Below are 23,830 nucleotides of genomic sequence, written 5' to 3' on the forward strand. Positions count from 1 at the left end.
ACTTTAATAACAAAAAGTAGTCATTGTGTATATAGTTGTTTGGTTTGATTAAGTTTGCAATCATTGTTTGACATACATTTTAAAGTGATAAATCTCAGCATCATTCTGTTTCTGTGGAATTTCCCTTAGTGAATACAGGCCCTGGTCTAGCTGAAAAAGAAACAGTGAGTTGTGTAAAGGACATGGTGGGGCCACAGGAAATGCACTTGGCTTCTGTGTGTGGCTGATTAGTCCTAAATGTTGATGGGTTGACATCGAACCGCCTTGTCTCCACACTGCATGCCTGGATTTTATAGTCAATGTCAATGTATAGTCAACGAGTCTGCCACAGCAATTGTTCTGCTTAAAGTTTTACAGCTACAATAAAACTACAGTATCTTTAGAGAATAGTCCAGAAGACTGGTGAACTCCACATAACATACTGTCCATCCACACTCAACTAACACACCCTGATATAATATGTCACTGTTTTTATTACATTCTCACAGAAGCTTCAAAACTGTATCACCTCAACATGATTCTGTTGGCACTTGGCAGAGAATGTGCCTTGGTTCTTCACTTCTAACTTTTATGTGACCTGGCTGCATCATGTGAAACAAGTATTTATTATATCATCACATTTCAGCTTATGCTAGCCTGGTCCCAGATCTGTTTGTGCTTTCTTGCCAACTCCTATGGTGATCATTGCCACACCAATGAACATAGGATTTGGCATGACAGCACAAACAGATCTGGGACCAGGCTAGCTGATGCCAGACTGAGACAAAAACAAAACTGTGAGTCAACATGTAAAGTTCCACCCGGTATGGGGAAGGAAGCCCAGTGTGAGGCCTCCTCTTAATGTGTTGACTGGAGCTTATCCTTGTGGTCGGTTTCATCCTTGGTGTGTGTGTTCTCTGCTAGTCTGCATTGCTACAGAAATAACCAGCAGATTATTGTATCCAATGCAGTTCCATGCTCTTGACCTACAATTGAACAATATTTACAAATAGCTTATCATCACCAAGCAAAAGCCTGGAGTGTTCTCGTTTCCGCAAATTACTTCTAGCACACTAACTTTTGTATCGCTCTTCCTCTGTGATATTCATATCCTCATCTGACTCCAGATTTTAACACATCCATAGAGCTAAGGCTCTGACTCAAACAGTAGGGGTGTATTCAGTGATGTGGAACATTCAGAATGTTGCAATGCAGATAGCATAGAGCTTACAACGATTAGACAGACAATGACAGGATTGTTCTACCCAATCTATTTCCATCTGAACATTCTGCACCCTCCTGAACAGGCCCCTGGCATCTTCATGCACTAGCCTGTCATAATCACATTCATCATAGACAAGTCTTCACTGGACTACACAGACGTAGCCATTCATCTACCCTACTAAGGGGGAAATGCAAGGCACAGTCCTTCTGGTTTACACAAAGCTGGCAGTCCAACTGCAGTGAGTCAGTTGGGTATTTTCTATTGCTGCCATGGCTCTTGATCATTCAGTCCCAACTGTCTGGCTGTGTCTGTGCATATGTCCTATTCCTCAGCTACCATATCAAAGTCCCATCTAAAGTAGAAACAATGGGGTCCAATAGGATTTCAAATCAAGTGCTACACAACAAAACAGGATACAGCCTACTCATTACTCAGCCTGTTTAGCTAATAAATGTTCCCTAGAGCCCAGGGCTTCATTCATGTGACAAACAGGGAGGGACTGCCTGAAGCTTGTCCAATAAGAAACATACTTTTTCATTTTTTCTGTTGCAAAACGCTTTTCTACAGTGTGCCCGAATGAATAGGCCTATGACTCTGCTCAGTTGAAACAGTGGAGCTTTACCAGTGCCATGACAGCGCATTTCAAAGAGCTAGGGCCCTATTCATTAGGAACTAAACGGAAGAAAACTGACCTAAACAGGGAGGGACTACTAATACTCGTCCAATAAGAAACGCTAATTTTAAAATGCTTTCCATTGCATGACTTAATTAATGCGACCCTGGTCCTGGAACTAAGTTCAACATCAACCAGCGGTTCATCCAGCCAACAGAATATGGGCAAGCTAATTATATCTCCATTACACATTATGGCAAGGCAAAGGACCCCAGGCCGTGATGACCAGGCTGAGAAAATCAACGTGTGACCACACTAAGATCTTCTGATAGTAGAGTGCAGTAGAATGGCCAACTTACTGCTCAGATGAAGCATGATACAGAATACGATATACACAGAGTATACCAAATATTAGTAACACCTTCCTAATATTGAGTTGCATCCCATGTTGACTGCAATTCTTTTTATATTTTACCTTTATTTAACTATGCAAGTCAGTTAAGAACAAATTCTTATTTACAATGACGGCCTACACCAGCCAAACCCGGACGACGCTGGGCCATGGGACTCCCAATCACAGCCGGTTGTGATACAGCCTGGAATCGAACCAGGGGGTCTGTAGTGACGCCTCAAGCACTGAGATGCAGTGCCTTAGACCGCTGCGCCACTTGGGAGCCCCAATGCTTCCCACAGTTGTCAAATTGGCTGGATGTCCTTTGGGTGGTGGACCATTCTTGATACACACGGGAAACTGTTGAGCGCGAAAAACCCAGCAGTGTTGCAGTTCTTCACACAAACCGTGCGCCTGGCACCTTAATTGGGGAGGACAGGCTCGTGGTAATGGCTGGAGCGGAATTGGTGGAATGGTATTAAAAACAACAAACACATGGTTTGATGCCATTACAGTTGCTCCATTCAAGGCATTATTATGAGCCGTCCTCCCCTCAGCAGCCTCCACTGCCTGGCACCTACTACCAATGTTCCCTCTAAGCTCTTTACCTGACTTGCTTTTCAAAGATGTCTAGAATGTACACGTTTTGTGCTCTTGTAGGAACCAATCACTCCTCTTTTGCTGACTACAAATTATCTATAACTGGGCTAATAACTCACTAACTAGCAAAGGATATGAACAGAAATGTGCACAAATGGCTACATACAGCTCTTGCTTTGAACTCAAAATAAGCACATCTACTCAACCACAGCTGTAAACACAGTCCAGTTCAAAGTAAATTGCACAGATCCATATATGGCAATGGTCTATTTGTATATAGGCCTACTGCAGCTCTGATTGGTTATGCCACACCGGTCTGAGTAGAGTACATGCTGAGTCTTGCGCAACAGAATCCTACTCCAATGCGTTCTGCCTACAACAAAATCTCTTGCATAGTTAGTTTTGTTTCGGTATGTTGCATTGAAAGTGGCTAATATGGCATTGATTTGATCACAATTGCCCCAGTAAAGGAAAACATTGATAGTGTTAACTAACAGGGAAAACTCTAGAAAGTTGAAGTTCAATTTCGTGCTTCTCTCCATGGGCTGATAGTTTTTCTGTGCTCTGCCCAGCAGTCCAGGGGAGCTGTGCGGCAGTCTTGGTGCTACTGCGAGCCTGTGCATGCATGCAGCTTAGAGGTAACATTGCCACCTACCGACCCCATTCAAAAGGTACTTTAATATTTTGTCTTGCCAATTCACCCTCTGAATGACACACATACAGTGAGGGAAAAAAGTATTTGATCCCCTGCTGATTTTGTACGTTTGCCAACTGACAAAGACATTATCAGTCTATACTTTTAATGGTAGGTTGATTTGAACAGTGAGAGACAGAATAACAACAAAAATATCCAGAAAAACGCATGTCAAAAATGTTATAAATTGATTTGCATTTTAAATGAGGGAAATAAGTATTTGACCCCCTCTCAATCAGAAAGATTTCTGGCTCCCAGGTGTCTTTTATACAGGTAACGAGCTGAGATTAGGAGCACACTCTTAAAGGGAGTGCTCCTAATCTCAGTTTGTTACCTGTATAAAAGACATCTGTCCACAGAAGCAATCAATCAATCAGATTCCAAACTCTCCACCATGGCCAAGACCAAAGAGCTATCCAAGGATGTCAGGGACAAGATTGTAGACCTACACAAGGCTGGAATGGGCTACAAGACCATCGCCAAGCAGCTTGGTGAGAAGGTGACAACAGTTGGTGCGATTATTCGCAAATGGAAGAAACACAAAAGAACTGTCAATCTCCCTCGGCCATGCAAGATCTCACCTCGTGGAGTTGCAATGATCATGAGAACGGTGAGGAATCAGCCCAGAACTACACGGGAGGATCTTGTCAATGATCTCAAGGCAGCTGGGACCATAGTCACCAAGAAAACAATTGGTAACACACTACGCCGTGAAGGACTGAAATCCTGCAGCGCCCGCAAGGTCCCCCTGCTCAAGAAAGCACATATACAGGCCCATCTGAAGTTTGCCAATGAACATCTAAAATGATTCAGAGGAGAACTGGGTGAAAGTGTTGTGGTCAGATGAGACCAAAATCGAGCTCTTTGCCATCAACTCAACTCGCCGTGTTTGGAGGAGGAGGAATGCTGCCTATGACCCCAAGAACACCATCCCCACCATCAAACATGGAGGTGGAAACATTATTCTTTGGGGGTGTTTTTCTGCTAAGGGGACAGGACAACTTCACCGCATCAAAGGGACGATGGACGGGGCCATGTACCGTCAAATCTTGGGTGAGAACCTCCTTCCCTCAGCCAGGGCATTGAAAATGGGTCGTGGATGGGTATTCCAGCATGACAATGACCCAAAACACACGGCCAAGGCAACAAAGGAGTGGCTCAAGAAGAAGCACATTAAGGTCCTGGAGTGGCCTAGCCAGTCTCCAGACCTTAATCCCATAGAAAATCTGTGGAGGGAGCTGAAGGTTCGAGTTGCCAAACGTCAGCCTCGAAAACTTAATGACTTGGAGAAGATCTGCAAAGAGGAGTGGGACAAAATCCCTCCTGAGATGTGTGCAAACCTGGTGGCTAACTACAAGAAACATCTGACCTCTGTGATTGCCAACAAGGGTTTTGCCACCAAGTACTAAGTCATGTTTTGCAGAGGGGTCAAATACTTATTTCCCTCATGAAAATGCAAATCAATTTATAATATTTTTGACATGCATTTTTCTGTTGTTATTCTGTCTCTCACTGTTCAAATAAACCTACCATTAAAATTATAGACTGATCATGTCTTTGTCAGTGGGCAAACGTACAAAATCAGCAGGGGATCAAATACTTTTTTCCCTCACTGTAGGCTTAAAAATCATTCTTTAACCAGTCTCATTCCCTTCATCTATACTGATTGAAGTTGATTTAACAAGTGACATCAATAAGGATGGATTCACCTCTTCAGTCTGTCATGGGAAGAGCAGGTGTCCTTAATGTTTTGTACATTCATTGTATAACAGTAGAATGTTAGCTTCACATTTGTTTTTTGAAAGAGTAGTTTTTAAATCTATAGCAGATCTCTGCCATAAGGACACACTTCAACTTGATAAAGACAATGGAGATAAGAATGTTGGGTAAGCGCATACCACAGCTAGCTTGAAATGTCACCAATGGAGCTTGAATGCTTTTAATAAGATTAAAAGCAGGCCTGAGGATGAGGTTAACCACAGTAATTTAGCCTGTGTAGCTAAATTACAGGTCTATGAACAGTTCATACACAATTCAGGCTACCTTATGGTTGTATAAAGTAGCAAGTGACTACTAAACTGAAATGTGTGGACTTGTCTGTTTGCTTGAAAGATAGATAAGCACAACAGAAGAAGAGGATTGGACCTAGGCAGAGGATCAGCCTCATGGGAACTGAGTGTTTGTAAATTAGGTGTGAGCTGAGGAACTTATTTAAGTAAGCGCTTATACTTACTATCATATAGGCTACTATCATATGTCAATATGGATTTATAGACTTATCAAAGCCAGTCGAGCCGAGGTTGCATGTGACACATACAGTAATGGCGACACCAGCAAACATTCATGATACCATGGCTGTGTCTGAAAACATTACTAGCCGTCAAATCATTGCTTATTCCAACCTTTTCCTTAATTCCTCGCCTTATATGATTCTCAAATCTAATTGGAGGAGGATGTCCAGGGGAGGGAACTAGGATCCTCTCCTGCAATGTGCTTTGAGGGGGAGGTGAAGAATTGGAGGAACGAGGACTATAGTCAATAGGGTGCCATTAAAGATGCACAATGGTTGAGTTCCTGCCCAAATAGATGCTCAGGCATTGCATTGCATCAACCAATGGTTGCATGCCACGTTTGGCAAGGAATACTATTTGTAGATCAGTGATTCTACACCTCACTTTGCTCAAGCTGATCCTCTCCAACTGCTAAAAATTGGTAAATTAGGTGCAATTAAACCAACCATGGAAGTATATTGTAGTGAATTCGGGGGTAGCCCTGACCGGTACTCGCTTGACAGTCGCTGGAGTCGGGCTCGAGTCCTGTTCGGGGCTTCACCCCAAATTCTCAACACTGGTGTCAGAAGTGGGATGGCGCCATCCGAGAGGCATGTACATGTGAGGAACTTGGTATAGACAAGCGTGGGGAGTGGACACACACTCTCCCGAAGGTAGGGGGTAATGTTGCGACCTTAACCCAATACCTAGCAAGCTCGTCAGTCGCTGGACCCAGGTTAGAATCCCGGTTGGAGCTACACCCCAAATTCGCTACAATATACTTCCATGGTTGGTTTCAGTGGCCATGTCCAAATACCCACACTAGCGTACTACATACTTAAACTGCATACTATTTACTCATCATCGCATACTATTTAGCACGTACCGTTTAGTAAAAAGTATGCAGTTTGCCACGGCCGCAACGCAGTAGAGGCTCCTGATTGGCTGAGTAGGTGGGGCAGGGCCGAGTGCAGGTAAATTTTTCCAAATTCAACAGACATGCATCGCATTAACCAGCCTGATAACAGCTCATTTCCAATTTGATTAATTTCTCTAAACTCTGAATAGAATAGGAATGGCGTTCTAGGCCTACTCAGGCTGGTTATAGACCATATAGCCCATCTATCCTATTTCAAAAGGACTGAAGACAAAACATTATTTGGTTCCATTTCAACATATTTGTGTAACCAAAGTGCTGTAGCATATATACATTAAATTAAATTGACTAGTACACACACCAAAACTTTTCAAATGTTCAAACCAAAAGGCTATTACACAGAAAAACGAGGAGAGTTGGGTGCATCGCAAATTCAGAACCACTGGACAGCAACATATACTAAAGCACTGATCATTGGGAACGAGATCAGAATTACTGTTAAGGCTTGATCCATAAATTAAATAGGTAGCCTAACCTACAAAACTAAAACACTCCATATGTTCAAATCAAAAGGCCTGATTAACATGACATCAATAACGCAGCCACATCCCGAGTCCCTGGTGCTGACACATTCAGGCCAAGAGAACAAGAAACACTGTGAGAAAACAGAAATCCACTTTGGGTAAAAAGATGTAACCTACGATGCAATCAATACTAGTGATCATTTTAAAGAGAACAAAAACTACTTAGCCTACATTTGAACACCACCGCATTAGCTTCGGGCATCTTCCCAATTAAGCTACTTAGTTTTGTTGGTTGGCTACTTGAAGAGAACTAGGGCCCATCACTCGCAGCCCACCTCTTCCAATGCATTGTGGAAAAGGGTGCATCTAATTCTACTAGATGAAGAGCCAAAATGACCAACATCCTACCACTTAAACCATACTAAATTTTCGAAATGTCACATACTATTTAACATTCTCTTATTGCATACTGAGAATGCGTCATTGAGTTGTTTCCCGCTATTCGTTGATTTCAGTGGCGCATCCACATATCTAATTGATCAGCTGTTGTCAAAGCCGAAATGAGTATTACATCCAGGCATTTAAAGTATACAACATTTTCGAAATGTCACATAATATTAAACTTGATTTTTTCACATACTCAAACGGCCTACTATTTAGGACGCAAGTATGGGTATTAGGACATGACCATTGACGCTACCCTTTAAATTGCCCCTATTTGACTCATTTCTAGCTACAACTTCCGAGTCCATTGGAGAAGATCAACTTGATCTAGAAACAGTATTCCCTGCCAAATAATAGGTTTAGTGTGATAAATATTCGCAGAGCTACGCCTCCCCTGGCTCAGGCAATCCCCCCGTCAAACACACATGCACAACCAGACATTGATTGATTGATTGATTGGATTGAGCGGACACAACTTGTGTCAATTACACAACATTTCCTAGGATTTTCTACCTGCAGCAACACTTGTGGATAATGCTGAAAATACCAGTAAAAGCACAGTGCCTCCATTTCCGAACCAAAAAGCATGGTCCTACATATGATGTGGTTAGCTCAGTGTTAACTAAACTCAGTCCTCGGGTCCCAAGGGGTGCACGTTTTGGATTTTGCAAGGCTGCAGGAGGGAATGGTGCACTTCACAAAATAGATGGCATCAGTCAGGAAGTTAAAGCTTGGTCACAAATGGGTCTTCCAAATGGACAATGACCCCAAGCATACTTCCAAAGTTGTGGCAAAATGGCTTAAGGACAACAAAGTCAAGGTATTGGAGTGGCCATCACAAAGCCCTGACCTCAATCCTATAGAAAATGTGTGGGCAGAACTGAAAAAGCGTGTGTGAGCAAGGAGGCCTACAAACCTGACTCAGTTACACCAGCTCTGTCAGGAGGAATGGGCCAAAATTCACCCAACTTATTGTGGGAAGCTTGTGGAAGCTGACCCAAGTTAAAGAATTTAAAGGCAATGCTACCAAATACTAATTGAGTGTATGTAAACTTCTGACCCACTGGTAATGTGATGAAAGAAATAACAGCTGAAATAAATCATTCCCTCTACTATTATTCTGACATTTCACATTCTTAAAATAAAGTGGTGATCCTAACTGACCTAAAACAGGGAATTTGTACTAGGATTAAATGTCAGGAATTGTGAAAAACTGAGTTTAAATGTATTTGGCTAAGGTGTATGTAAACTTCCGACTTCAATTGTACATATCCAGACGTTGTAAGATCGAGCATGCACCTGCAATGTAGTCAGGCAGGATCTCTGCCAATGATTTCCTGGGCCTTGAATGAGGCTTATTTTTAGGTGTGTGTAGTGTTGATAAAGCACACCACACAGACCTGGCTGTCAAACTGCATCAGTTAATGAATCACTGATAGACTTTATACCTTTGCTTTAAAACAGCTGAGCTCTCTACTATGCACTTTGCATTCAGACATTGTATGTCCCTGACATTTGCATGGAGATTGGCTTTGACCAGTTACTTTTCAGTTACATAGAGTAGGTCATATGATTCATATTGTTGGCATAGGTCCATCTGTGGCCTTTATAGGCTTCATCTGCCCAGGTTACAAGCCAGTCTGTCCCTATATAAACATTGTCCCCATTTCCCTTCCTTCCTGCTTGAAATTTCTGATCTGACACAGTATGATTGCTGAAAGCAATGGGATTTCACCTATCCACTAATTTTACACATCAGTGATTACCTCAAGGAAACATTGAAGGTATTTAAACAGGGATTTTGTGTCTCATGAACACACTGGGGTTCTGAGTGACCATCATGATCGATAGGAGAGTGAAATTCAGGAGGAGTGATCCTCTGCTCATGCCTGCTATGCTTTTGGAGTGGCTGTTTGAAAGCACAGAAAGAGAAAGTAGATTGAGAGAATGAAAGCGAGGGAGAGAATGTGAGAAAGCGAGGGAGGTGGGTGGGGCAAATTCATTCCACAGAGGGAGTCTGTCTATACAAGCCTGTTCTAGGCCTAGAGGGAAGAGTGCAGAGCTGAGAAATTCACTAAAGTGCTGGAGACATTTTAACTTACTTATAGTGATTACAAGAAGAAACTCAGCTTGTCTATTTGGTGCATTAGTCAATTCTCTTCTGAGTCAATATTTGTAGAAATTCTCAGATGATCCTTGGAATTAACTGTTATTCATGATGGTAAACCTTCAATGGCTTGAAAAAAACTGTACAATTAAGTGATAAAGCCAGAGAAGCCGGTGTTTGGAGGATACAGTGGCTTGCGAAAGTATTTCACCCCCCCTTGGCATTTTTCCTATTTTGTTGCCTTACAACCTGGAATTAAAATGGATTTTTGGGGGGTGTGTATCATTTGATTTGCACAACATGCCTACCACTTTGAAGATGTAAAATATTTGTTATTGTGAAACAAACAAGAAATAAGACAAAAAAACTGAAAACTTGAGTGTGCAGAACTATTCACCCCCCCAAAGTCAATATTTGGTAGAGCCACCTTTTGCAGCAATTACAGCTGCAAGTCTCTTGGGGTATGTCTCTATAAGCTTGGCACATCTAGTCACTGGGATTTTTGCCCATTCTTCAAAGCAAAACTGCTCCAGCTCATTGAAGTTGGTTGGGTTCCGCTCGCGTACAGCAATCTTTAAGTCATGCCACAAGATTCTCAATTGGATTGAGGTATGGGCTTTGACTAGGCCATTCCAAGGCATTGAAATGTTTCCCCTTAAACCACTTGAGTGTTGCTTTAGCAGTATGCTTAGGGTCATTGTCCTGCTGGAAGGTGAACCTCCGTCCCAGTCTCAAATCTCTGGAAGACTGAAACAGGTTTCCCTCAAGAATTTCTCTGTATTTAGTCCATCCATCATTCCTTCAATTCTGACCAGTTTCCCAGTGCCTGCCGATGAAAAACATCCCCACAGCATGATGCTGCCACCACCATGCTTCACTGTGGGGATGGTGTTCTCGGGGTGATGAGAGGTGTTGGGTTTGCGCCAGACATAGTGTTTTCCTTGATGGCCAAAAAGCTAAATTTGAGTCTCATCTGACCAGAGATCCTTCTTCCATATGTTTGGGGAGTCTCCCACATGCCTTTTGGCGAACACCAAATGTTTGCTTATTTTTTTCTTTAAGCAATGGCTTTTTTCTGCCCACTCTTCTGTAAATCCCAGCTCTGTGGAGTGTAAGGCTTAAAGTGGTCCTATGGACAGATACTCCAATCTCCGCTGTGGAGCTTTGCAGCTCCTTCAGGGTTATCTTTGTTATTATTATTATTATTATTATGTCTCTTTGTTGCCTCTGATTAATGCCCTCCTTGCCTGGTCCGTCAGTTTTGGTGGTGGCCCTCTCTTGGCAGGTTTGTTGTGGTGCCATATTCTTTCAATTTTTTAAGAATGGATTTAATGGTGCTCTGTGGGATGCTCAAAGTTTCTGATATTTTTTTATAACCCAACCCTGATCTGTACTTCTCCACAACTTTGTCCCTGACCTGTTTGGAGAGCTCCTTGGTCTTCATGGTGCCGCTTGCTTGGTGGTGCCCCTTGCTTAGCGGTGTTGTAGACTCTGGGGATTTTCAGAACAGGTGTATATATACACTGAGATCCTGTGACAGATCATGTGACACTTAGATTGCACACAGGTGGACTTTATTTAACTAATTATGTGACTTCTGAAGGTAATTGGTTGCACCAGATCTTATTTAGGGGCTTCATAGCAAAGGGGGTGAATACATATGCACGCACCACTTTTCCGTTATTTATTTATTAGAATTTTTTGAAACAAGTTATTTTTTTCATTTCACTTCACCAATTTGGACTATTTTGTGTATGTCCATTACATGAAATCCAAATAAAAATCCATTTAAATTACAGGTTGTAATGCAAAAAAAATAGGAAAAACGCCAAGGGGGATGAATACTTTTGCAAGGGTATTGGGTATTGTTAGGCCCGAGAAAGTCAAGGGCCAGCAAACCATGCCAATATATCCTCCAAACACCAGCTTCGAGGGCATTATCACTTTTATACAATGGGTTACCAACATATTCAATTAATGATTTTCATTAAAAACTTTACTTTGATGAATTTATTCATACTATTTCATCCTTCCACAAAATATAGTCCCATCACAAATCTAGGGTTGCTACCCAAGCCGGCTGGTCGTTCGTTCTATCGGTTCGGTTGCCAGAGACACGACCCAGCCATTCAGTATCTATGGACGCGACCCAGTCGTTAGTTCTAAATGTTCCATTGCCATACTGGCTGGCAACGTACTTATCCCTTGCTTGCTAACTAGCCAATTATGGCTAACTTAGCCACGTCAAGTGCAGCCAGAATAACAGCAAAGTAGCTGCATTTGCATTTGTTTCAGCGGTTTTCTAGTGACATTTATTTAGATACACTACCATTCAAAAGTTTAGGGTCACTTAGAAATGTCCTTGTTATCAAAAAAAAAGCAATTTTTTTGTCCATCAAAATAACATCAAATTGATCAGAAATACAGTGTAGACATGGATTAGCTAACACAACGTGCCATTGGAACACAGGACTGATGGTTGCTGATAATGAGCCTCTGCACGCCTATGTAGATATTCCATTAAAAATCAGCCATTTCCAGCTACAATAGCCATTTACAACATTAACAAAGTTTATCATTTTAAAAGGCTAATTGATAATTAGAAAACCTTTTTGCAATTATGTTAGCACAGTTGAAAACTGTTGTGCTGATTAAAGAAGCAATAAAACTGGCCTTCTTGAGACCAGTTGAGAATCTGGAGCATCAGCAATTGTGGGTTCGATTACAGGCTCAAAGTAGCCAGAAACAAATAACTTTGTTCTGAAATTCGTCAGTCTGTTCTTGTTCTGAGAAATGAAGGCTTTTGCATGCGAGAAATTGCCAAGAAACTGAAGAACTTTGAAAGTTTCTTCTAGTGCAGTCTCAAAAACCATCAAGCGCCATGATGAAACTGGCTCTCATGAGCACTGCCACAGGAAAGGAAGACCCAGAGTTACCTCTGCTGCAGAGGATAAGTTCATTAGAGTTAACTGCACCTCAGATTGCAGCCCAAATAAATGCTTCGCAGAGTTAAAGTAACAGACACATCTCTGAACAGTTGATGTTGAGGAGACTGTGTGGATCAGGCCTTCATGGTTGAATTGCTGCAAAGAAACCACAACTAAAAGGCCAACAATAAGAAGAAGACTTGCTTGGGCCAAGAAACACAGGCAATGGACATTAGACCGGTGGAAATGTGTCCTTTGGTCTGGAGTCCAAATTTGAGATTTTTGGTTCCAACCGCCATGTCTTTGTGAGACGCAGAGTAGGTGAACAAATGATCTCTGCATGTGTGGTCCCCACTGTGAAGCATGGAGGAGGATGTGTGATGGTGCTTTGCTGGTGACACTGTCTGTGATTTATTTAGAATTCAAGGCACAATTAACCAGCATGGCTACCACAGCATTCTGCAGCGATACGCCATCCCATCTGGTTTCGGGCTTAGTGGGACTATCATTTGTTTTTCAACAGGACAATGACCCAAAACACACCTCCAGGCTGTGTAAGGGCTATTTGACCAAGAAGGAGAATGGAGTGCTGCATCAGATGACCTGGCCTCCACAATCACCGGACCTCAACCCAGTTGAGATGGTTTGGGATGAGTTGGACTGCAGAGTGAAGGAATGCTCAGCATGTGGGAACTCCTTCAAGACTGTTGGAAAAGCATTCCGGGTGAAGCTGATTGAGAGAATGCCAAGAGTGTGCAAAGCTGTCATCAAGGCAAAGGGTGGCTACTTTGAAGAATCTCAAATATAAAATATATTTTGATTTGTTTAACAATTTTTTGGTTACTACATGATTCCATATGTGTTATTTCATAGTTGTTATGTCTTCACTATTATTCTACAATGTAGAAAATAGTAAAAATAAAGAAAAACCCTTGAATGAGTAGGTGTCCAAACTTTTGACTGGTACTGTATATCTATTCTTGAAGGTTTTCTGTCATGACTTTCAGCAGCAGATTAAAGTATTGGCCACACTAGTGCCCTTACAAACAAATATTGCAGTTTTGAAACTGCAGTAACTGCAGTCGACTGTGGTATTTTGGATGCAATAATTGCAGAATAACTGCAGTTGAACTTGCAGTTACTGCACAATTACTGCAGTAAAAAAGTATATATATTTGCATCATAACGCAGTTATACTGCACTCAAACTGCAATGTTTTCCGTAAGGGTGAATTCAACAACCTAACAATTATTAATGTTGCATTGGGGGACACCCTGGTGAATATATCACACAAATTCCACACATTACAGCTCATCAAGACATCAAACATCAAACAGGTGTGAGCAATCAAGTACAATTCTTCAGCTGTCTCACAGCGCGTGCTACTACTGACAAAAGGGCCACGACCTCTGTCAAAACACTGTTAATGCTATTTTGATTATGTCATGATTACAGCACATAATCTTTAACCAGTAAACCATTTGGCATTTGACGCCCAGAGAGTAATAAAGTGGCTGCATGTGTACAGGACATTGCGCACGCATTGGTTACACTAGCGAGGTACATGCACATTCCGTTTGCTTCATTGTGTGTTGCATTCCTATTATACTTGCATAACCGTGCAATGTTACTCGTCTTCATTTCCTCCTTGATACAATTGGTTGTGTTAAGGCCTTTTCAACTTCCGACTTCTCAACCCCAGATCCACAGACACCCATCTCACATTGCATGTTACATTGACCCATTTCATGCATCAGACGCCAAACGAGGCTGTACCGGTTTGTCACAGATTTTAATTAAACATGGTTTTAGATTTACATAATATTTAATTAGATTATTAAAGGGAACATACCCCAATGTACTGATGAAGCCATTGACAGTGCCTTCTGCGTACAGCGACACAATGTCTCCAATATGAAGAAAACTAGATCTGTTGTCTGACATTTTCGCTTAATTCTGCCCAAAAGTCGTCTTTCCAGGTGACGTGCAGTCGTCTTGGTTTGATGAAGTTGTCCGCTGACACGTTACAATGTATCTTGGCAACAATCCTGCGTATCACTCGTCAAATTGCGAACAACAACGTCCCGAAACGAGACATGTTTTCCCGTTTTTACCAGTCCAAATGAGAAAGACGACAATGCAAAAACTGAGTTACTGTAAACAAACTGTTGATTTAGTTTATGAACCCAACTTCTTCCCGTGTGACAGACAGCATAATGTTCTCTCTTTCACATCAACTTTAGGGGAGGAGACTGGTTCTGTCGGAGGAGCAGATAGAGCCAGCCAGCCTATCCCGTCTAAAGTAGCCTACTCATATCCAAATGCTTTGAGAAGAAATGGATATACAATTCTGCTATGTCAGTGCTTACATGAGTAGACACAGCAATAAAGACTATAATAGAACATTTCCTGGCTATTTCGTGCAAACTTGCTCTTTAATGAGATACATTTGTGGACATCAATGGCCTGGTGTTCCGGGTTATGCAATGCTGTGAGTGCTTGTGCCTGGGTATGTGTGTGTTGCCGCGTTAAAAACAACTGGGAACTCGGAAGTCAGAAATCTCCGAATTCAGTGCGTTCAAGACAACTGGGAATAAAAAATCTCCGACTTTCCGACCTGAAGATCACTGACGTCATGATTTGACCTCATATTTTTCCGAGTTCCCAGTTGTCTTGAAAGCACCATAAGTGTGCTTGTGTGTGTTATCACTGCATCACATGATCCATATAAAGGTATTGACACAATCTTTGAGTCTATTGTATGTATGAGAAGTTGAACTTTGAAGAATTACAATTAGAACCATTTCTAAATGGAAAGAGGCAAACTCTCTGAATGATATTTGCCTCTGACTATTTAACCTTTAACCCCTTGGTGACCCCTGGTGATCTCCAGGGAGTCTGGGTTCCATGGGCCAGCTTGCACATTAGGAGATGTAATGTGTTGGTCTGTAACAACCTCCCTTTTCATATGAAGGACTGATCAGGGGGCATGTGTTCAGGAAGGTGTACTGTTATATACAGTGCATTCGGAAAGTATTCAGCCCCCTTTACATTTTCCACATTTTGTTACGTTACAGGCATATTCTAAAATGGATTAAATGCACATTTTTCCTCATCAATCTACACACAATACCCATAATGAAAAAACAGAAATACCTTATTTACATAAGTATTTAGACCCTTTGCTATGAGACTCAAAATTGAGCTCAGGTGCAACCTGTTTCCATTGGTCATCCTTGAGCTGTTTCTACAACTTGATTGGAGTCCACCTGTGGTCAATTACATTTCTATATAAGGTCACACAGTTGACAGTGCATGTCAGAGCAAAAACCAAGACATGCGGTCGAAGGAATTGTCCGTAGAGCGCCGAGACAGGATTGTGTCGAGGCCAAAAAAGGTCTGCAGCATTGAAGATCCCCAAGAACAAAGTGGCCTCCATCATTCTTAAATGGAAGAAGTTTGGAATCACCAAGACTCTTCCTAGAGCTGGCCGCCCGGCCAAACTGAGCAATCGGGGGAGAAGGTCCTTGGTCAGGGAGGTGACCAAGAACCTGATGGTCACTCTGACAGAGCTCCAGAGTTCCTCTGTAGAGATGGGAGAAACTTCCAGAAGGACAACCATCACTGCAGCCCTCCACCAATCAGGCCTTTATGGTAGAGTGGACAGACGGAAGCCACTCCTCAGTAAAAGGCACATGACAGCCCACTTGGAGTATGCCAAAAGGCACCTAAAGAACTCTCAGACCATGAGAAACAAGATTCTCTGGTCTGATGAAACCAAGATTGAACTATTTGGCCTGAATGCCAAGCATCACGTCTGGAGGAAACCCGGCTCCATCCCTACGGTGAAGCATGGTGGTGGCAACATCATGCTGTGGGGATGTTTTTCAGGGACTGGGAGACTAGTCAGGATCGAGGGAAAGATGAACGGAGCAAAGTACAGAGATCCTTGATGAAAACCTGCTCCAGAGCGGGGTGAAGGTTCACCTTCCAACAGGACAACGACCATAAGCACACAGCCAAATTTCTAAAAACCTGTTTTTGCTTTGTCATTATAGGGTATTTTGTATAGCTTGATGAGGGGGGGGGAAACAATTTACTCAATTTTAGAATAAGGCTGTAACGTAACAAAATGTGGAAAAAGTAAAGATCTCTGAATAATTTCTAACTACATCTTTCCCTCGATGTATTGTATAGAACTGATCTCTTGTGGACAGACACACGTAACATAGGATGGCATAGAGCATCCGACGCAATTACGCAAGATTGTAATAATGTTTGGGTTTCCATTATATACTGAACAAAAATATAAACACAACATGCAATCATTTCAACAATTATACTGAGTTAGAGTTCATATAAGGAAATCAGTCAATATAAATGAATTAGGCCCTAATCTATGGATTTCACATGACTGGGCAGGGGCGCAGCCATGGGTAGGCCTGGGAGGGAATAGGCCCACCCACTTGGGAGCCAGGCCCACCCACTGGGGGAGCCAGGCCCAGGCAATCAAAATGAGTTTTTACCCACAAAAGGGCTTTATTACAGACAGAAATACTCCTCAGTTTCATCAGATGTCTTGGTGACTGGCCTCAGACGATCCTCCCGCAGGTGAAGGAGCCGGATGTGGAGATCCTGGGCTGGCGTGGTTACACGTGGTCTGCGGTTGTGAGGCTGGTTGGACGTATTGCCAAATTCTCTAAAACAACGTTGGAGGCGGCTTATGGTAGAGAAATTAACATTAAATTATCTGGCAACAGCTCTGGGGGACATTCCTGCAGTCAGCATGCCAATTGCACACTCCCCTAAAACTTGTGACATCTGTGGCACTGTGTTGTGTGACAAAACTGCACATTTTAGAGTGGCCTTTTATTGTCCCCAGCACAAGGTGCACCTGTGTAATGATCATGCTATTTAATCATCTTCTTGATATGCCACACCTGTCAGGTTGATGGATTATCTTGGCAAATGAGAAATGCTCACTAACAGGGATGTAAACAGATTTGTGCACCAAATTTGAGAGAAATAAGCTTTTTGTGCATATGGAAAATTTCTGGGATCTTTTATTTCAGCTCATGGAACCAACACTTTTTTTTTTGTTCAGTATAAGTGTAGAACAGCATGATTGTCTGCCATGTATCTCCCGAGTGGCGCAGTGTTCTAAGGCACTGCATCGCAGTGCTAGCTGTGCCACAAGAGATCCTGGTTCGAATCCAGGCTCTGGGAGAGCCATGGGGCGATGCACAATTGGTCCAGGGTAGGGGAGGGAATGGCCGGCAGGGATGTAGCTCAGTTGGTAGAACATGGCGTTTGCAATGCCAGGGTTGTGGGTTCGATTCCCACAGGGGGCCAGTATGAAAAATAATGTATGCACTCACTAACTGTAAGTTGCTCTGGATAAGAGCATCTGCTAAAAAATGACTAAAAAAAAATGTAGAATAAGGAATTGTGTTTATAAGAAATTGTGTTTATTAAATGTCTATCTCCTACATCTGGGAAGTAGAAAGCTGCTGCGGATGATTATAATGATGACAAATACTGACACCAGAGGACGCCAAACACAAGGGGGCATCGATAATCATGTAAAACCACACAGCCAGTGGTGACATAGTGATATAATCTAGCCTACATTGCCACCTAGTGTTCAGTCAACTACCACAATAATGCACCAGCTAGTGAGGCAGGGCCAGTATAGAATACAGGCATGGATTAAATGTATTGCCTGCCACTCAAATATTCCTATTTTTGCACATGTAGTTATTTATTTACTATATTTTAATGGAGTAGGGCTACTCATTTATTGTTCAAACATGAATAAATCAATAAATGAATTACCATTTATGTTTACTGTATTTATATTGTATATTCTGTATGTTGACTTTGTGCAAATTCTGTCTGTACATTGTGTATTGCTGGCACCACCTATTCACTAACTCAAATTCTGAATATGTGTAAATGATTCACATTCTCTTTATTTTTTTCATTCTCACACTCTCGAACACACACGTGATGTAATGGATCCTCCCTAGTCAAAAAATACTATAGGATTCAAAAAATATATATCCTATTAAAATCCAAAGGAAAATCCTATCAGATTTTGGAACCTATCCTATAGGATAGAAAGGACTTAATCCTCCAATTTATAGGTTGCGTCATGCCATTGTTATGAACGTTCTCAAGCCGCGGTCTACCGGCGGCGCAATAGTGGTGCGCTAAAGTCGTGATAAACCCAGTTATTCTGGACGGAGGCTAACCACTGTTTAGTCTAAATTACCTGGAAATACGATGACATTGCTAATGTTGTCAAATGTTTAGTAGGAAACAACTTCGCCAGCATTAGCATGTCGTCAAATTTACTTTAGATAGATGGCAATGTTGTCATTTGCTAGCAAAGTTAATCAAAAATAGCTAGCAATGATAACGTTAGCTAGGTAAAATCCGGTGACCTCCCCTCAATCTTAACTAACTAGCTAACGTAATATCGAAGATTAATAATTAAACCAAGATAGACCACTGCCTGTCGTTTCCAATGGGAACAAATGAGTCACAGTGGGCAGAACAAGCACGGAGGTGGGCAAAGCCAAGCACGAGTTTGCGAGATCCTATTGGTGCGTTCTAGCATTCATCTGCATATTTCCGTTGGGGAATGCCTACTCTGTGAAGTGCGCGTGTGCAATAACTCAATTCGCCTTTGCACTCCTTCTACACAGCGCGATTTAAAAAAACCTTTGCGAAGGGTAAAGTCTACAAAACGTAGTCCACTCTTTTCAGAGCAGATTCTAGTTTTGGAAACAGAAAACTGTATTGAGAGAAAATGTTTAATCGATGAGAAAATGTGCAGAATATCGGCCAAAATCCATCTCGTTCCATCTTCTCCCACTGCCCGCCAGTGGGCTTCCTCTCCCTAACATATTTGGTAGTGAGTGGAAACGCCAAGCGGATGCTTCCCATTTCTACATCCAGTGAAATATCTGTGGTTATACTGCATCTAAAATCAATCTGGCGACATCAAAATGAGGACAAAGGTTTTCCTACTCATTATTTGCCTCCTTTTGAATGGCATTGTATTTCCAAGCCACTGTAATGTACTTTTGATGAAATCTTCATCAGCGCTCAATGACGATGCATTGAGTAGAATGGTGGGCAGTACTATTGGACTCCTGGGTTGCATGAATAGGATAGAATCCTAAAGGAGTCCAATAGTACTGGTTCCAAAATCTGATAGGATTTTATTTTGGATTCTAATAGGATTTTCTCATTGGAATCCTATAGGATTTTTCAACTAGGGTAAAACATGTTTTTATTGTTTGGAGATCAGTTATTGAAAGAAAAAAAAAACATTACAGGACAGATGTAAGTGGCCTACAGATATACAGCTATACAGTAGAGAGGGGTACAGAAAGTGGTTAAGGGCACAGACAGTCGGCCGAGCCGTGGCTCAAACTCCTATAGGATTTCTGTGCATTTTGTAGATGGGAATTGTACAGATATTTAAATTACATTCTAAAGGATTTATCCTTAGACTTGTCAATACACTATTGTTAACTTGTCTGCTTATAATATGGAGCACCCACCCTCCAAACCTCTCAGACAATTACCTATGAAGATGGACAGTGGACAAGTGAAGTATAATACCATCATAAGCAACCAATATTAAACTGCCACCCTTGCCACTTGAGTTGGTGACCCTATAGGTGGGAACCGCTGGCAATGTACCCTCTACCAAGTAGCTATCTCATGCAGCCCCATCCCCCTAAAGGTCCAAGGGACACAACATGAATAAACATTTGCATCTGGTGCATCTGCATCACAGATTAAAGTTATTGTGCCAACTGCAACAACAATAGCTGTGAAACCTACTGAGACTGTCCGCAAGGTTGTTTACATTTGTGTCAAAAAGGTGTGCTATATGGCATTACAGTCAAAACGCATATACCTAGATTAACAATTTCAAATCAAATCAAATTTAATTTGTCACATACACGTGTTTAGCAGATGTTAGAGCGGGTGTAGCGAAATGCTTGTGCTTCTAGCTCCGACAGTGCAGTAATATCTAACAAGTAATATCTAACAATTTCACAACATATACCTAATACACACAAAACTAGTAAGGAATGGAATTTAAGAAAATATACATATATGGACAAGCAATGACAGAGCGGCATGGACTAAGATACAATAGAATATTATAGAATAGAATGCAGTATATACAGTGGGGAGAACAAGTATTTGATACACTGCCGATTTTGCAGGTTTTCCTACTTACAAAGCATGTAGAGGTCTGTAATTTTTATCATAGGTATAAAAAATCCAGAAAATCACATTGTATGATTTTTAAGTAATTAATTTGCATTTTATTGCATGACATAAGTATTTGATACATCAGAAAAGCAGAACTAAATATTTGGTACAGAAACCTTTGTTTGCAATTACAGAGATCATATGTTTCCTGTAGGTCTTGACCAGGTTTGCACACACTGCAGCAGGGATTTTGGCCCACTCCTCCATACAGACCTTCTCCAGATCCTTCAGGTTTCGGGGCTGTCGCTGGGCAATACGGACATTCAGCTCCCTCCAAAGATTTTCTATTGGGTTCAGGTCTGGAGACTGGCTAGGCCACCTCAGGACCTTGAGATGCTTCTTATGGAGCCACTCCTTAGTTGCCCTGGCTGTGTGTTTTGGGTCATTGTCATGCTGGAAGACCCAGCCACGACCCATCTTCAATGTTCTTACTGAGGGAAGGAGGTTGTTGGCCAAGATCTCGCGATACATGGCCCCATCCATCCTCCCCTCAGTACGGTGCAGTCGTCCTGTCCCCTTTGCAGAAAAGCATCCCCAAAGAATGATGTTTCCACCTCCATGCTTCACGGTTGGGATGGTGTTCTTGGGGTTGTACTCATCCTTCTTCTTCCTCCAAACACGGCGAGTGGAGTTTAGACCAAAAAGCTCTATTTTTGTCTCATCAGACCACATGACCTTCTCCCATTCCTCCTCTGGATCATCCAGATGGTCATTGGCAAACTTAAGACGGGTCTGGACATACGCTGGCTTGAGCAGGAGGACCTTGCGTGGGCTGCAGGATTTTAATCCATGACGGCGTAGTGTGTTACTAATGGTTTTCTTTGAGACTGTGGACCCAGCTCTCTTCAGGTCATTGACCAGGTCCTGCTGTGTAGTTCTGGGCTGATCCCTCACCTTCCTTATGATCATTGATGCCCCACGAGGTGAGATCTTGCATGGAGCCCCAGACCGAGGGTGATTGACCGTCATCTTGAACTTCTTCCATTTTCTAATAATTGCGCCAACAGTTGTTGCCTTCTCACCAAGCTGCTTGCCTATTGTCCTGTAGCCCATCACAGCCTTGTGCAGGTCTACAATTTTATCCCCTGATGTCCTTACACAGCTCTCTGGTCTTGGCCATTGTGGAGAGGTTGGAGTCTGTTTGATTGAGTGTGTGGACAGGTGTCTTTTATACAGGTAACGAGTTCAAACAGGTGCAGTTAATACAGGTAATGAGTGGAGAACAGGAGGGCTTCTTAAAGAAAAACTAACAGGTCTGTGAGAGCCGGAATTCTTACTGGTTGGTATGTGATTAAATACTTATGTCATGCAATAAAATGCAAATTAATTACTTAAAAATCATACAATGTGATTTTCTGGATTTTTGTTTTAGATTCCGTCTCTCACAGCTGAAGTGTACCTATGATAAAAATTACAGACCTCTACATGCTTTGTAAGTAGGAAAACCTGCAAAATCGGCAGTGTATCAAATACTTGTTCTCCCCACTGTACATATGAGATTAGTAGTGCAAGATATGTAAACATTATTAAAGTGACTGTAAACATTATTAAAGTGACTAGTGTTCCATTTCTTAAAGTGGCCAGTGATTTCAATAGGCAGCAGCAGCCTCTACTGTGCTAGTGATGGCTATTTAACAGTCTGATGGCCTTGAGATAGAAGCTGGTTTTCATTCTCTCGGTCCCAGCTTTGATGCATCTGTACTGACCTCGCCTTCTGGATGATAGTGGGGTGAACAGGCAGTGGCTCGGGTGGTTGATGTCCTTGATGATCTTTTTGGCCTTCATACATCAGGTGCTGTATGTGTCCTGGAGGGCGGGTAGTTTGCCCCCGATAATGCGTTCGGCAGACCGCACCACCCTCTGGAGAGCCCTGCGGTTGCGGGCGGTGCAGTTGCCGTACCAGGTGGTGATACAGCCCGACAGGATGCTCTCAATTGCGCATCTGTAAAAGTTTGTGAGGGTTTTAGGTGCCAAGCCAAATTTCTTCAGCCTCCTGAGGTTGAAGAGGCTCTGTTGCTCCTTCTTCACCACACTGTCTGCGTGGGTGGACCATTTCAGTTTGTTGGTGATGTGTACGCCAAGGAACTTGAAGCTTTCCACCTTCTCAACTGCGGTTCCGTCGATGTGGATAGGGGGGTGCACCCTCTACTGTTTCCTGAAGTCCACGATCATCTCCTTTGTTTTGTTGACGCTGAGTGAGAGGTTATTTTCCTGGCACCACACTCCCAGAGCCCTCACCTCCTCCCTGTAGGCGGTCTCGTCATTGTTGGTAATCAAGCCTACTACTGTTGTGTCGTCTGCAAACTTTATGATTGAGTTGGAGGCGTGCTTGGCCACGCAGTCATGGGTGAACAGGGAGTACAGGAGGGGGCTGAGCACGCACCCTTGTGGGGCCACAGTGTTGAGAATCAGCGAAGTGGAGATGTTGTTTCCTACCTTCACCACCTGGGGGCGGCCCGTCAGGAAGTCCAGGACCCAGTTGCACAGGGCGGGGTTCAGACCCAGGGCCTCAAGCTTGATGATGAGCTTGGAGGGTACTATGGTGTTGAATGCTGAGCTATAGTCAAAGAACAGCATTCTTACATACAGTTGAAGTCGGAAGTTTACATACATTTACATTTTAGTCATTTAGCAGACGCTCTTATCCAGAGCGACTTACAGTTAGTGAGTGCATACATTATTTTTTTATTTTTCATACTGGCACCCCCGTGGGAATCGAACCCACAACCCTGGCGTTGCAAACGCCATGCTCTACCAACTGAGCTACAGCCCTGCCGGCCATTCCCTCCCCTACCCTGGACGACGCTGGGCCAATTGTGCGCCGCCCCATGGGTCTCCCGGTCGCGGGAGGTTGGACTCTTAGGTTGGACTCATTAAA

At 42.6% G+C, this 23,830-nt stretch overlaps 1 protein-coding gene across 1 annotated transcript in view; it reads right to left on the bottom strand.

The window, feature by feature from the left end:
* The window catches only part of LOC121532247 (inositol 1,4,5-trisphosphate receptor type 2-like), a 149,846-nt gene extending 134,978 nt beyond the window's left edge, over positions 1-14,868 (bottom strand). The window contains exon 1 of the mRNA XM_041838078.1: positions 14,504-14,868. Coding sequence (XP_041694012.1) covers positions 14,504-14,595 — 92 coding nt within the window. The 5' untranslated portion in view covers positions 14,596-14,868. The remainder of the gene's footprint in view (positions 1-14,503) is intronic.
* Positions 14,869-23,830: the final 8,962 nt, after the last annotated feature.

The sequence above is a fragment of the Coregonus clupeaformis genome, chromosome 19 (genome assembly GCF_020615455.1).
Source record: "Coregonus clupeaformis isolate EN_2021a chromosome 19, ASM2061545v1, whole genome shotgun sequence".
NCBI lineage: Eukaryota > Metazoa > Chordata > Actinopteri > Salmoniformes > Salmonidae > Coregonus > Coregonus clupeaformis.